Source organism: Zootoca vivipara, chromosome 12 (assembly GCF_963506605.1).
Source record: "Zootoca vivipara chromosome 12, rZooViv1.1, whole genome shotgun sequence".
Classification (NCBI taxonomy): Eukaryota; Metazoa; Chordata; class Lepidosauria; order Squamata; family Lacertidae; genus Zootoca; species Zootoca vivipara.
Window position 1 is genome coordinate 1,362,344 of NC_083287.1, and position 14,908 is coordinate 1,377,251.

Here is a 14,908-nt window from a genome sequence, read left to right on the forward strand (position 1 = left end):
CATCCCTTTATATATTTGAACATGGTTATCATATCACCCCTTAACCTTCTCTTCTCCAGGCTAAACATACCCAGCTCCCTAAGCCGTTCCTCATAAGGCAACGTTTCCAGGCCTTTGACCATTTTGGTTGCCCTCTTCTGGACACGTTCCAGCTCATCAGTATCCTTCTTGAACTGTGGTGCCCAGAACTGGACACAGTACTCCAGGTGAGGTCTGACCAGAGCAGAATACAGTGGTACTATTACTTCCCTTGATCTAGATGCTATACTCCTATTGATGCAGCCAAGAATTGCATTGGCTTTTTTAGCTGCTGCATCACACTGCTGACTCATGTCAAGTTTGTGGTCTACCAGGACTCCTAGATCCTTTGCACATGTACTGCTCTCAAGCCAGGTGTCACCCATCCTGTATTTGTGCCTTTCATTATTATTTTTTGCCCAAGTGTAGTACTTTACATTTCTCCTTGTTAAAATTCATCTTGTTTGCTTTGGCCCAGTTGTCTAATCTGTTAAGGTCATTCTGAAGTGTGATCCTGTCCTCTGGGGTGTTAGCCACCCCTCCCAATTTGGTGTCATCTGCAAACTTGCTCAGGATGCCCTCAAGCCCATCATCCAAGTCATTGATAAAGATGTTGAACAAGACTGGGCCCAAGACAGAACCCTGTGGCACCCCACTAGTCACTACTCTCCAGGATGAGGAGGAGCCATTGATGAGCACCCTTTGGGTTCGGTCAGTAAGCCAGTTACAAATCCACTGAATGGTAGCATTGTCTAGCCCACATTTTACCAGCTTCTTTACAAGAATATCATGGGGCACCTTGTCAAAGGCCTTGCTGAAATCAAGATAGGCTACATCCACAGCGTTCCCTTCATCTACCAGGCTTGTAATTCTGTCAAAAAAGGAGATCAGATTAGTCTGACATGACTTATTTTTCAGGAACCCATGCTGACTTTTAGTGATCACAGAGTTTCTTTCTAGGTGCTCACAGACTGTTTGCTTAATGATCTGCTCTAGAATCTTTCCTGGTATTGATGTCAGGCTGACTGGGCGGTAATTGTTTGGGTCCTCTCTTTTCCCCTTTTTGAAAATAGGGACAACATTTGCCCTCCTCCAGTCTGCTGGAACTTCGCCTGTTCTCCAGGAATTTTCAAAGATTATTGCCAGTGGTTCTGAAATCACCTCTGCCAGTTCTTTTAATACTCTTGGATGTAGTTCATCTGGCCCTGGAGACTTGAATACATCTAAACTAGCCAAGTATTCTTGTAGGGATCCCTTTACCTTTACCCAGATGCTTAGAAAGTTGATGCACATTTTCATCTGTTTCTAGTCTATTGATATTTTGAATGTTTTAAAGTTTTAACTATTGTTCTTATTTTTTCATATTGATAATTTTTGAAAACCACTTTGAGGTTTTTTTATAATCAAGTGGTGTGTAATTTTAATGAAATAAATAAATAAATCACATGCAGCCAGGCCCTCAAGAAGACGGTTGCTATTTCATATGGAGTTAAGCATTTTTCACTGCAAATGTAGAACCAATTTATTTTAAAGTAAACTCTTGAAAATGCAAAGTATCGGATTGTGTTCAGTTAAAAGCAAAGCAGCATTAGGGAAGTGACACTCGGATAAATGCTTGTGTAAGTTATTGGGGGCGCTGTCATGGCATTCCCTCTCAGTCGTCAGCCTCGCTTTAACAAAATTGCTTTAACAAACAAAAACAGTGAAAACCAGGGCCACTGGGTCAAAATGGTCACAGTGTAAAATGTTCTGACCGGGTAACAGCTGGTTTTCCTGACTGCTATCGACTTCTCCGAGTCATCATGAAACAGCACATGAATCACAGCCGCTATGCTGTTACTTTTATAAGCCCTCGTTCCCACAGGCTCATGAGCTAAGTTTTAATTCCAGCCTCTGTTTGGGGTTTACAATGACGTCTAATGTTTTGAAGCTGTCACTGAAATGGGGCCAGGCTGTGTGCTGGTTACGCACATTTCAAACTCATTGCACCACCTTTCTTGAACTCTATTTAGGTTCAAGTGCTCAGTGATTCCCATTAAGTTCTTTGGGGCAAAAAAACTTTCAAGTTATTGATTTAAATGGTCTTAAGTGTGCCTGCTCATTCCCCCCATTCCTATTCATAGTTCTCCCTTTGCTCCCCTGTTTTCTGCAAACTTGTCAGCCTCAAGTTTGTGATTCCCCAATGTTGATGTATTTTGTGTATCTTTTTTAAAAACAACAACAGAGCATTTCTTGCAATGTTTTCTTGGGAGCTTGTGCACATTTGAGCATTATTTAACTGTTCACTTTTTCCTCATTCAAATTAGGCTGGAGTAGTCCACACCTGTATGTTTCTGAATCTGTATCTAGGGGGTGACTTTCCTGGACATACCAGTAGGCATTCCTTGTGGTGTTTCTCCCTTCCTTCTGGTTTCTGGATTATATTATGTACCTCATGCCCCTTAAAAGGGGGGTGGGGGTGGAAGCCCTGCCTGTCACACAAGAAGTGTGCAATTGAAAATTCCTCCACCAGAAATAGTGAAGAGTGCAGCCGGGAAAGACGGGAAAGCCTTGAAGAAAGGGGAACAGTATGGAAAGGGGAACAGTCAAAAGTGACCATTGATCCACACAACCCAAAAGCCTGAAGCAAATGGTCTGTGCCCCCAAGTGGGATAGTTTGGAACCTGAGTTCCTCAAACGTGTTGGCTCCTCACTGTAGCAGGCAGACCCGAATTTAAAGGGGGAAAGCACTGAGAATGGTGGTGTTTGAGGATAACATCATGCAGAGTATGGAGATGAAGTGGGAATAAAAGAACTGCAAAGACTCAAACTATATGCTAACACAATTGCTGTTAATCTAGCCAGGTGTCTTTTAAAAATGTTTCATAATGTTATTCATAGTTAATGCTGTCTGGGTTTTCTACTGTTTTAACGCTTTGAATAGGTTTTGGATTGTTTTATTATTTGCACGCTGCCCTCGGGTCTTTTGCAGCCCCTTGACCTCCTTCTCTCTCTCTTGCAGCAATCCTATAGAGATGGATTCCAGCCTGGTCAGATTCATGTTTCCATGGAAGGAAATCCCACTTGCTTCCATGGGATTTACTCCCACTTAAGCATGCATAGGATACACACTTGGTTTACGCTAAACTATATGCAAGGACAGCCTGCGTTATTCTTAAAGCAGCCCGCAAGGGAGCAGTGTGCGATGGAGCCTTTGCTAAGCACGTAGCCCAGCCTCTTGCCCACTGATGCCAGGGACTCACATCTGAGCTCTGCTAAAGCACAAGTGTATCCACAGGAAACCATCCCAAATAATCCTTTGCAAACACTCTGTTGACATTAGCTCCTACGTGCTGCTGCGTTCAGGAGTTACCGGATCTCAGGGGCTTTGATTACCCTCTGGAGGCCTCTCTGGGTATGTCATTGTCCTAATAACCTCCAGCCACATGACAAAAATTAAACAAGAGGCCTTTGCATCTGTTGCTGTGGAAGTATGAAGTCAGCTACGGAGGTTTCAAAGCATTTGTCTCTCCTCTGTCTTTCTCAACAATAATTTAAATAATTGAATTGTCCAAAGTAGCAGGACTTCGGATAAAGAGAAGAAAACGATTCCTATTCTGAAGACATATTTAGAACTGTCCTGGAAAGGCTAAGAATGAGTAGAATAGTGATGCATTATTTCATCATTTAAAAAAATAGAGTGGGAGGGGCACAAACTACCAATGAAATGATGCTTTTCTGTCCCTCCTGCTCAGACAATAGTTAACTTGGGGTTAAAGATTAACAGACTGACAAGGAACTGTATAAATGCCCTGTGGTTGGGAACACAGGGCTAGCTGAACGTGAGGAAGCGAACGGGTGCTCCTCTCCAGACTCAGTTGCTTTGCTGACTGGTCTCATTCGCCATGTGTTCAACAGGCCTCCCCGGTGAGCTGCTGCTCCTGCTCCTCTGCCCTGGCCTCATCCTCGGGGCTGCTCTCCAACCCATGCACTGTGCCCCATGCACTGAAGAGGAGCTTGTGCTGTGCCCGCCGGTGCCTGCCAACTGCCCTGAAACTGCTCATCCGCCAGGCTGTGGCTGCTGCCATACCTGTGCCCGCCAGCTGGGGGAGCCCTGTGGAGTATACACCGCCCGCTGTGGCTGGGGGCTCAGGTGCTCTGTGCCCCCAGAGGAGCCCCGGCCCCTGCATGCCCTCCTCCGTGGGCAGGGCACTTGCCTTCCCGCCACTGAAACGGCAGAGGCTGCAGGTAAATAATGTGCCTTCCTGTTTTGCATACTGCTTTGCATGTCTAGCAATTAGTGCATGGTTAACTTACTTATTTTATCACATTTATATGCTGCCTTATTCTTCCAAGGAGCTCAAAGTGGTGTACAAGGTTCTCCTCCTCCCCATTTCATTCTCACAACAGCTTTGTGAGATAGGTTAAGCAGTGATTGGTCCAAGGTCACCCAGGGAGCCTCATGGCTGAGTGGGGATTTGAACTCTGCTCTCCCAGGTCCTAGCCTGACACTCTAACCATTACACCACACTGGCTTTGGCATTAGATCTTCTCCACAGCAAGCAGCCAGTGGCCAAAAAAATGTGGGAAATGTTCCTGCGTGTAGAAGCCCAGGCTGGACCCAGTGCCAGGGCAAAGTCTTCATCCGCTGAACATTCCAGGTTCGATCCTGAGCGTCGGTGTGAGGCAGCAAAAGTGGGGCTGAGCTCTGCCTGAGACCTTGGAGAGCTGCCCCATAGAAGTCAGATCCACAGTGTGACTCCTGAAGGCACACCTTCACTAAGAGGCGCTTTCTTTATGGAGAAAGTTGGGGTCTGAGTGCAAAGCCAGGGGTATGTTGCAAAACTCTCAGTCAGAGGGAGAACCCCCCCACACAAGGGGCCTGGCCCCCCTTCACCTGTGGCAGCCATGTTGATGGTGTTAATGTGTGTGTGTTGTGGAAGGAAAGGAAGGAAGGAAAATATTTGTTGCCTCTTTTCTGTCCTGCTCCTGTGCCTATTTCTGCTCCTGTGTTTTTGCAAACACCTGACAAACAATAATTCTCTCTCAGTCACATCCACACCATTTAATTTCTACTTCTCAGCCTGTTGTTAAAGACATAGGGGTTACGGGTAGTTTTAGTAGATATCATAGAATCATAGAATCTTAGATTTGGAAGGGACCCGAGGTTCATCTAGGCCAGCCCCCTGCAATGCAGGTATCTCAGCTCAAGCATCCAGGACAGATGGCCACCCAACCTCTGCTTAAAAAGCTCCAAAGAAGGAGAGGCAGGATGCTATTGAAAATAGATTCAATAAATGCTGTTGAAAATAGAATCTCTGCACCACAGTCCCCATCACTGGGATATGCTTTAAATTAATCAGCTAGGAGCAGCTCCAGCCAGGAGCAAAGCGTGTTGTGATCACCTGGGAGTGACCTCAGACTCCCATCTGCCTTTAAAATCTCCTTTAGCTTCTGTAGTGCTAATATTTCAACTGTTGACAATTACATTAAGCAAACCATAGGAAACTTTGTAGAACTGTGACCTGATCAAGAATGGATTTAATTTTGCTTTCTTTCCATTAGGATTCAACCAAGGATTTATAAAAAACTTGTGAATTCCTGAATTCTCTCCTCCCCCCCCCCATTTTGCTTGTAGTTCAAGAGTACCTAGTAATTCCCATTGCTCAATTTGGACATAAGGATTGCTTAAATGGAAACTGACACTTTGACAGTAGCCCAAGTGCTATGGTTTGAAGTGTAATGAAAAAAGACTTTTGCTTGCTGCCTCCCCCCTCCCCCCTCCCCCCACCACATAATTAGATCCAGGAGGTTTCCATCAAAGTCTTAGATTTCACTGCCACGGTCTCTTATTTATAAATCTCTCTACACCCCCCCCCAACAAGGCTTCTATTTGTTTCCCCTTCTGTTGCCTCCTTTTTGCTCACCTACAAACTTTTTTACACATTGATTTAGTACTTTTTATTTGAAAATTGCTTCAAGTACTCTTCACACATTGCACATGGGCAAACCTAGGGTTGCCATTCTCAACAGGAAGCAACTTGCATGATGCAAATGTTTGCAAGCATGTATTTGCCATAGTCAGGCAATATTTTTTCAATGTACATTGTAACCAAAAGCCATAATGGTTCATTTGCTCATGATCTTTAATAATAACACTCTAGCATGATAGAAATAATTGTTCAAAGACATCCTGTTTCCATGCTTCAACACACATTAAAGCCACACTAGAGCTTGCTCTGAATGCAATATTGGTAGTCCTGCATTTTGTCTTTCTGACCAGCTGAATGCTTGCTGTCTCCTCTGGCCCATTTTGTGACACCTATGAGTAAAGTCACAACGTAAACAGAAAGAAGCAAAGGGCTGTTGTTTACGGCAGTAGAAATTATCTTTCATTTCAGGATGCCCTCTCTTAGCTCTTGCATATGTATGAATTTCTGAATTAATTGCTAGACTTTCTGTAATAAGTCATGCTGTAGGGTTTTGAAAAATGTATACTATAACCAGTGCTGGCTTTGGGTCTCTATACTCTGCACTAGAATCATTAAAATTCTGTATCTGTCTAACTCACAAGCTGAATCCAGAAATCAACAAAATTTACTTTTACATGTACTTGTGATGATTTTATTTCCCCTTCCTCTAAGAAACACAGATGACACAAACAGTTCTCACCCCTTGCTCCTTTTTATCAGGTCCTCTCTGACAAGAGGGCAAGTGTTGCAGTGGGATCTGGCAATTAGGCCTTGTGTTGTGGGTGGGAACATTGGAGTGGCTGCAACACCCTATTGGTGGTCTCTTGATCTGGGGAGCAATTGGGCAAGAGGGATGCCAGTCAGAACGATCGAGGGACCACTAGTTAAGCTGATGCACGTGTCCCTGAGCTTCCTCTTTGGGGCTCAGTGCATCAGAACACCTGCCCACCTCTCCCTAGATTTAGGGCTTGTGCTTGACCTTGCTATGCTGTCGTGTGTTGCCTGTTATTGGGACAGGGGCACGGCAGGAATTTCCCCCACTTGGCTGATTGGCTGGTGCCATTTGGGTTTCGCCTGCCGCGTAGCAAACCGTCACAACTTGTAAGGTTGCGGGTAGGCTCTGGTTCAGGTGGTTAGGGGTGGCAGGATGCCTAGCCATCCCTATGTGTTGGGTATTCCTTTAAGAAGAAATCCATGGACTCATGGTTGGTCTTCCCCGAGGGGGTTGTGCCTGAGCCTGAGTTCAGGGCTCATCTGGGTGGAGGCCTAGCAGGGCTCCTGCTTGCCACTGTCTCAGGTGTTCACCCAAGTTGGTTGGTGCCCTGGGTCAGCGCTGCCTGCAGGGAGCGAGTCGAACCAGAACCTATGCAACCACTCACTTGATTTGTAATCAATAAAGTTGTGGCCTAAATTCTGCCCAAAACCCAACCTAAAATTTGAGTCCTGTCTGAATTTATTCCTAGGGCTGGTTAAAAGGTCTCCACACGCAAATCCTCACAGCCTTGTGAGGAATCATGGGCTGAGAAAGAGTGACGGGTTCAAAGTTGTCCAGGGAGCTTCATTTGTAGAGCAGGGAGTTGAACTTGGGTCTCCCCAGTCTTTGTTCAACAGTGTCAGATAGATTCATTCCATTGGCGTTATTCTTGTTTTGCATGATTCTACCACTGTTTTTTAAAAATTTCCATATTTGCCCTACACTGATTTCACGGCTATATGGGCTAGATATTTTCTTTTACTTTATTTAAGAGATCCAAGATTCTTGGGAAGTTGAATTCTTGAAGACAACACAGTGTTTATAGGTTTTCATAAAACCATGGCACACGCAGAAGATTCCTTATAAATGTGTGTGTTTTCCTTGAGGGATGGAGGTTCCAGCCAGGACATCGGAGCTCTGCTCTTCTAGAGCTGCCATTCATTTCTGCAGAGCTTGTGTGGGGTCATGTTTCCACTTGTGCTTCTCCCCTGCTAGAGTCCCTGGGAGCAGAAGACATGCCCCGTGAAGACCCTGACGTGGCAGCTGACCAGCAGGACAACACCCAGATGACGTTTGCCACTGGCCAAGATAAGCCTGTCCCTTGGAATTCAGTCGCTGCCCACGAAAGTGTGAAAGCCAGGAGACTAAATGAACTTAGGAAGTTAAAGAAACAAGTGAGTTCTCTAACATCCATTTTCTGTGGTCTTGTATCTGCACACTATTGAAGCAAAGCAGGCCATCAGTAGAAACGTAATTTAGAATGCCATGAAATTAATTCCTCAAGCCATGACAAATTATAAGATGCTAATGTGGTATAAATAGCAAGTGTTCTGGGCTTGGCCATGGGGAACTCCAGTTCATATTCCCACCCACTCACCAAACTCGCCGCATAGATTTAGGCAAGTTGCCATTTCATAGCCACAAGGCTAAAATGCCACACACGAGCTAGTTGGAAAAACAGGGTTGGGATACGTGTCTAGGGTAGGGCCAGTTCAAGACATTTTGCCGCTTAGGGCAAATCAGAAAACGCCTCTTCCCTCCCCACCCCCACCACCTGAGGCAACGAGAGGCAGCCTGGGGAAACCACAGCATGTGGCGGCAGCAGGAGATCACAAGGAGGCCGGAGAGGAAATCGGCAGTGGCAGTGATGGGGGGGCAACTCAGGGCAACTGGGGTGGTAGCGGCAGCTCCTATCTGCAGGGAAGGAGAGTCCACCACCTTCTGAGAGAATCCGTTGCACTGCTGGACAGCTCTTACTCTCAGAAAGTACTTCCAGATGTTTGGTCGGGATCTCCTTTCCTGTAATGAAGGCATGGGTTCGGGTCCTGCCCTCCGGAGCAGTAGAAAACAAGCTTGCTCCCTCTTCCATGTGACAGCCCTTGAGATATTTGAAGGTGGCTATCATGTCTCCTCTCAGTTTCCTCTTTTCTTTTTTTCACATAATTTTTATTCATTTTCCAATATTCACAAAAATAAAATCACAAAAAATAAAACAAAAATAAAACATGGGGAGGGACATAAGTGTTCTTACATTTTTTACTTAACATTGTTGACTTCCTCAGTCCCCCCCCCCCACTGGGTCCATTTTAGAATCTCAATTAAGCAATTTTCATTTTGTATCTTAAATCATTCTAACACATTTTTTCATTTCCTTTCAACTATTCTAAAAAACGTCCACTATCCTCCACCACTAGCTAGCAGTTTACACTAGGCCCAGCCAGCTGATCTTTCACCATGTTCCATATTTATCCTATGTTCAATACTCACATGTAACAATATACTCACATAGCACTGTAATGCCAATAAACATTTGCATTTGGTAACTTAATTACAAAGTTATTTGTCATAGGCAAAGTCACAATTCTTTCCTGCTTAGCTGCAATATGAGGATTATAATACTCACCTCTCTTACAAAGCTGTTGTGAAGATTATGAAAGGAGTGTAATGAAAACTCTTTGAAAACTGTTTGAAAAATATTTGCTATTTATTTACTAATAAATAAAGTAATAAGCAGAGAAGCAGTCATAGCAGCAATGTTATAAATTAGGATGGGAGGGTTTGCTGAGTGTCCTGTACCTACAAAAAAGTGCCACTTGAGAGCACCAAAGATCAGAAAGTGAGCTACTTAACCAGAACAGCATGGCGTGATGGAGCTAAATCCATGCGGCTTGTCATAGAATCATAGAGCTGGAAGAGACAATGAGGGTCATCTAGTCCAACCCCCTGCAACGTAGGCATCTTTCACCAATGTGGGGCTTAAACCCATAGCCCTTGATTAAGAGTCTCATGTTGACTGAGCTGTCACAGACTTAAGAGCATGAGTATTATGAATACCTTTGACAATGACCCTTGGATGCTGAGACTCCAGCAGTAGATTCTCTTATTTGTCTGAAACAACAACTTGTGTTGTTACATAACAAGAGTCATATAATAATAATAATAATAATTTATTATTTATACCCCGCCCATCTGGCCGGGTTCCCCCAGCCACTCTGGTTATATAATGCCAAGGTTTCGGGTTCGATCCCCGCATGGGACAGCTGCATATTCCTGCATTGCAGGGGGTTGGGATAGACAATCCTCAGGGCCCCTTCTAACTCTGTGATTCTATGCTGTCCAGCCACGAGTAAGTCCCTTTGGTAGGGAGTAGGGAACGACCTTTCATTTAAAGGGATGCTAATTCCTGGAAGTACTTGATAATGTAGTTGCTGCATTAATAAGTATTTTGCTCCAGATTTCATTGTAAAAACTTGAATATATATCAGTTCTTATATGTTATTATTCAGCGCCGTCTTAAGCACCCCTGTCGCCATGGTGCGCCGGATCTCTCTGGCGCCCTTCCGCCCCGTTTCCCAGTGCGGTGGGCGTGGCGCTGCTGTGCGGCGGGCGGGCAGGCAGGCACAGCGCGATCTCTCCAGCGCCCTCCTGCCCTGTTTCCCAGCGCGGTGGGCAGGTGGGCGCCGTGCGCAGCGGACCGGCGGACCAGCGGACCGGCCGGCCAGCGGGCGGGCGCAGCTCGCGGCGCCCTCCTGGCGGGCCGGCGCAATAGTGCCCTGCGCCACCAGGGGTCTACGACGAGCCGGCCCTGTTATTATTTAACACTTCAATATTTACAATATTCTTTCAGGCGCCATGTAAAAAAGAACTCTACAAGGCGCTGGAGATGTTAACCAAAGATCAACAAAGAATCGGAGGAGAGATATACAGATTTTATTTGCCCAACTGTAATCGGAATGGATTTTACCACAGCAAGCAGGTAATCTTGTTTTGGGGGTAGGGATGGATAACTGTTGGTTTCTGTCAGGTGCACATTTTTTCCTTCTTAAATTCAGTTTGCATCAGTTTGTGGTTTATTAAATAATTTAAGAGTCCGCATGAGAATCCAGCAATATTTTATTGTGTCTATCTCCTGAGGCATACATGTTGTCTTCACTTTTGCCCAATATACACATTTGTGCCTGAATATAGTGCAGGTTCAATGATATTTTCATGCACACCTTTATCTCATGCACACATTTTTGTTACCATGTTACGGTTGGAGAACAGCATCACAAAATACAGAGAAATGCCAGTTTTGAAGGATAGCTATGTTTCTGTTCATGTGTTGTTTTGAGAAGTGGAAATTAGGTAAATTTGCATTCAAACATGAAACAAATTTCTTCCACATCCCTGAAGTCAATAGCTGGAGTCAATTATTCCCATGTGGCTGAAATAAACGCTTTCTTTGGAAGAAGGCCTCTGTCTGCAACAAGGCAGTTGCACGGCAACTTCCTATGGTGGGAAATGGCTGTCAGTTGTACAGGTTTAGAATAAAAAAGGAAGAGGGGGGAGAAAGTGCTTTGGAATTAGGTGTCACCTAAGCTCTATGCAGACTTAGGCAGACTTGATTACAAGTGTGAAGCTCCCACTCCAACACAACTTTGATATCCATGTGAAAGGTCTGCATGGGACCTACAGGGGGGTGATCTGTATGTTGTGTAGTTCATGCCGTCTGCACATTTGGAGGATGCTCAAACATCAGTCCATGTAGAAACATTATTCCTTAGGCATGGATATTGGGTGCAGAGAGAGGGAGGCCTTGCTCCCACAACAGCAAATCTTTCCATTACATTGTCTGAACAATCTGAAGTGTGGGTCTCCAGTCTCCACACATTTTAGTAATATTGACTCAAAGAGACACTCCATATCCAACATGATGCATATAGAATTGAATGAGCAATACAAACTTATAAGGCTGAGTGACAATTGCTGTTTGATTGAAGTACTAATTTTATCTCTACCCAAGTTGAGTATCCAGTTTCAAAATTGAATGACTCCCTCAAATAACCTCATCTCATGAAGCATCTACTCCATTTCAATTACTTTGAAATAAACTTGGTCATTTATCCCAACTAGTGTGAAACTTCACTTGATCGAAGTCCTGCAAAATGCTGGTGTGTCTATCCAAAAGATGGGAGCAGAATTCCTGGATCCATCGAAGTGACTGGCAACCCTGAATGTGAACAGTATTTTGACTCACAAGAATAAGAGCAAATATGCATTAAAGTTTGTGAAAGTAGACTCCAATTTTTCCACAGTCAAGGAAATCCTCAGGCAGCAGCAGGTCTTTCAGCACCGACTGGTCACACAGCCTAGTCGTAGGCATGATTTCTCAGATGCAAAGCCCCCAGGATCCCAGGATGCACTGCCTGTCAGGGCATAGAGGACTGTGACCTATGGTAGTGTTGCAGGGGGAATGTGTCGTCTTATTGTGTCGTCTTAAAGAAGTGGAGGTGCTGGACCGTCACACCTTCAAAGGAATAAATAACAGTAACAGGACCACTTTTGTAGCCTGACCATATTTCATGATTCATAAACAGTGCTGGATTATTTATTTTAAATTTTTTATATATTTTGTCTGTATTATTAACTTATAAATCTGTATTCTTCAACGCTTTGAAACTTAATATGTGATACTTTTAATACTGTTTCTCTGAAAATATGCACTTTTTCTGTTTTCAAAGAGCACAGAAGATCAGTTAATAGAGTGAATAGAGTGAAAAAAATATGAAGAAAGTAGTTTTTGTTAATGATTACTTTTGTATCATGTATTTATGCCATTTGAAAGTGTAGTGTAGATATGAGAATGACACCGAGCACAGTTCTAGTATTTATTTAAAAGCCTATACCATTTTCTTTTTCTTTCTTTCTTTCTTTCTTTTTATTATGCTTTATTATAAACACCAACAAAAAGAAAAAGAAAAACCATACATCTATGTCAATTGTTACACCAAATACAAAATAAACAACAACAACAACAACAACAATAATAATAATAATAATAATAATAATAAATTTTTATTTATACCCCGCCCTCCCCAGTCAAAAACCGGGCTCAGGGCAGCTGACACCAACAGAACCACAATAAAACATAAAAACAATTAATTAAAATTGTTTAATTCTTTTAAACAAAAGAATAAAATCATGTATTCTGACAGTAGATCTTCTTCAAGTACTTCTAACTTCCCGTCTTCTCCATCCTTCATTTAATATTTACAGACTTATTGCATAAACCTGTCTGTTCATTTTATAATAAAGTATTATTCTCCTATGATCTTGTTTCTTATTTCGTACAACTGCAGAAGTTATTCAAAGGCAGCGACTGAGTTCATACTGAAACAATTTTTCTTAAGATTTGTTTTGAGAACCTCCCACTTTGCAATAAATACTTGTTTTGATTTATCTTTCATTTTTTCAGACAGTTGGGCTAGCTCTCCATATTTGGCTAGTTTTTGAAACCATTCTGTCCTGGAAGGGATTTTATTCCTTTTCCAATTAGTCACTATTAAGATTCTGACTGTGACTGTAGCGTTTACTGTTACATTTTTGACCAGCAATTTCGTCTTAGAGGGATTAAATTTATAGCCTGCCACTTCTCCAAAAATATTAATTAAATTTTAATTTGGGATTTTCAGTCATGATGTAGGTCATCAGCGAATGCTTTAAGTTTGTATGCCTTGTATGCCTTGTCTCCTAGTGTTATTCCTTTGATGCCTTGATCTTCTCGTATTAGATTATTCAGAACTTCTAACACTAAAATGAAGATCAATGGAGACAATGGTCATCCTTGCCTGGTACCTTTACTTATTAAACATTCTTCTGTGATGTTTCCATTGATAATTATTTTGGCTCTTTGCTCGGAATAGATGGCATTAATCCCTTTGTAAAATTGTTCACTGAGCCCTGTTTTCTGCACCTGCTCTAAGTGGGCATCAGTGTGAAGGTCACCATGCAAGGTCTCCTGTTATCGTGTCATAAATAAGACTACAATGTATAACATTTAGCAGATGAACAATCTCACAAGTTGACCTTGTGTTATTTAAGATGAATTATGTAATAAACTATTTTATTTTGAAACTCTCTCTTTGCTTTCATCAAAGTGCTGGCTTGAAACACTGAGCTGCAACAAGCACAAATGTTATGAGCCGCTAATGGCCAGAGATAGCAGGTGGGGGGGGTACATTTGCGCCTGTATTTCAAGATGGATGGGAGTTCATCGTGCATCACCAGCCACCCCATGGCATGTGGCTGGGTTTGTGGTTTTGGAAGGTTTCCACTTGGCTGTGCAGCACAATGCAAATGCATATCAAGATATATACCCACCTCCTCTCTTCATGCGTAGCTCCCAGCTGAACAGGACATCTCCCTTGCTAGACTGAAATAACCAGCACTCTTTTAGCCTAAAGTCTGCAGCTTCAGACTCTGTCCTATAGGCTGATTTTGTCAGATCAGTCATGAAGCCCACTGGGTAACCTTGAACCTACCATCACACACAGGCACTCCTGTCCAAGCTTATTATATGAAAAATTCGTGGTTCTAAAGGAAAGTTTTCACCTGGCACCTAGAAATATGCAATGAAGATGCCCTTTGAATTATCACTTCACAGAAGGCCTGGCACAGTAGACAAGACAGCCATAAACTGTATCACTCTGCAGCAGGTAAAATGAAGAGGGCTTGTTTTGAGTTTGCAAATTGTAAGCTTTCTTTGGAAGTGGAAATGTACAAAACCAAAGTCTCTGTGGAGGATGCAAGACGAGCCTTGCTGAATCCAGCCTATCTAGTCCAGTGAGGAACCAGATGTACCAATGGGAAAAGCCCACAAGCAGGAGCAGAGTGATGCCCTCCCCAATTGCAATGCCCAGCAAGTGACCTTCAGAGGCACACTGCCTTGGCATGGGAGGAACAAAATAAATAAATAAATTCCTTCCAGTAGCACCTTAGAGACCAACTAAGTTTGTTATTGGTATGAGCTTTCGTGTGCATGCACACTTCTTCAGATACACTGAAACAGAAGTCACCAGACCCTTATATATAGTGAGAGGGTGGGGAGGGGCATTACTCAGAAGGGGGGTGGGAATGGGTGATTGGCTGATAGGTGTGCCATCAAATGCCAACAGTGCCCTTCTGCTCTCTATATTGGACAAAC

At 43.4% G+C, this 14,908-nt stretch overlaps 1 protein-coding gene across 1 annotated transcript; it reads left to right on the forward strand.

The window, feature by feature from the left end:
• The first annotated feature begins 3,626 nt into the window (after positions 1 to 3,626).
• Positions 3,627 to 14,630, forward strand: IGFBP1 (insulin like growth factor binding protein 1). Its single transcript, XM_035101383.2, has 4 exons — positions 3,627 to 4,245; positions 7,939 to 8,117; positions 10,571 to 10,699; positions 11,839 to 14,630. The coding sequence occupies exons 1-4, from the start codon at positions 3,903 to 3,905 to the stop codon at positions 11,968 to 11,970; spliced, it is 783 nt and encodes a 260-aa protein (XP_034957274.1). The 5' UTR covers positions 3,627 to 3,902; the 3' UTR covers positions 11,971 to 14,630.
• The last annotated feature ends 278 nt before the right edge of the window (positions 14,631 to 14,908 follow it).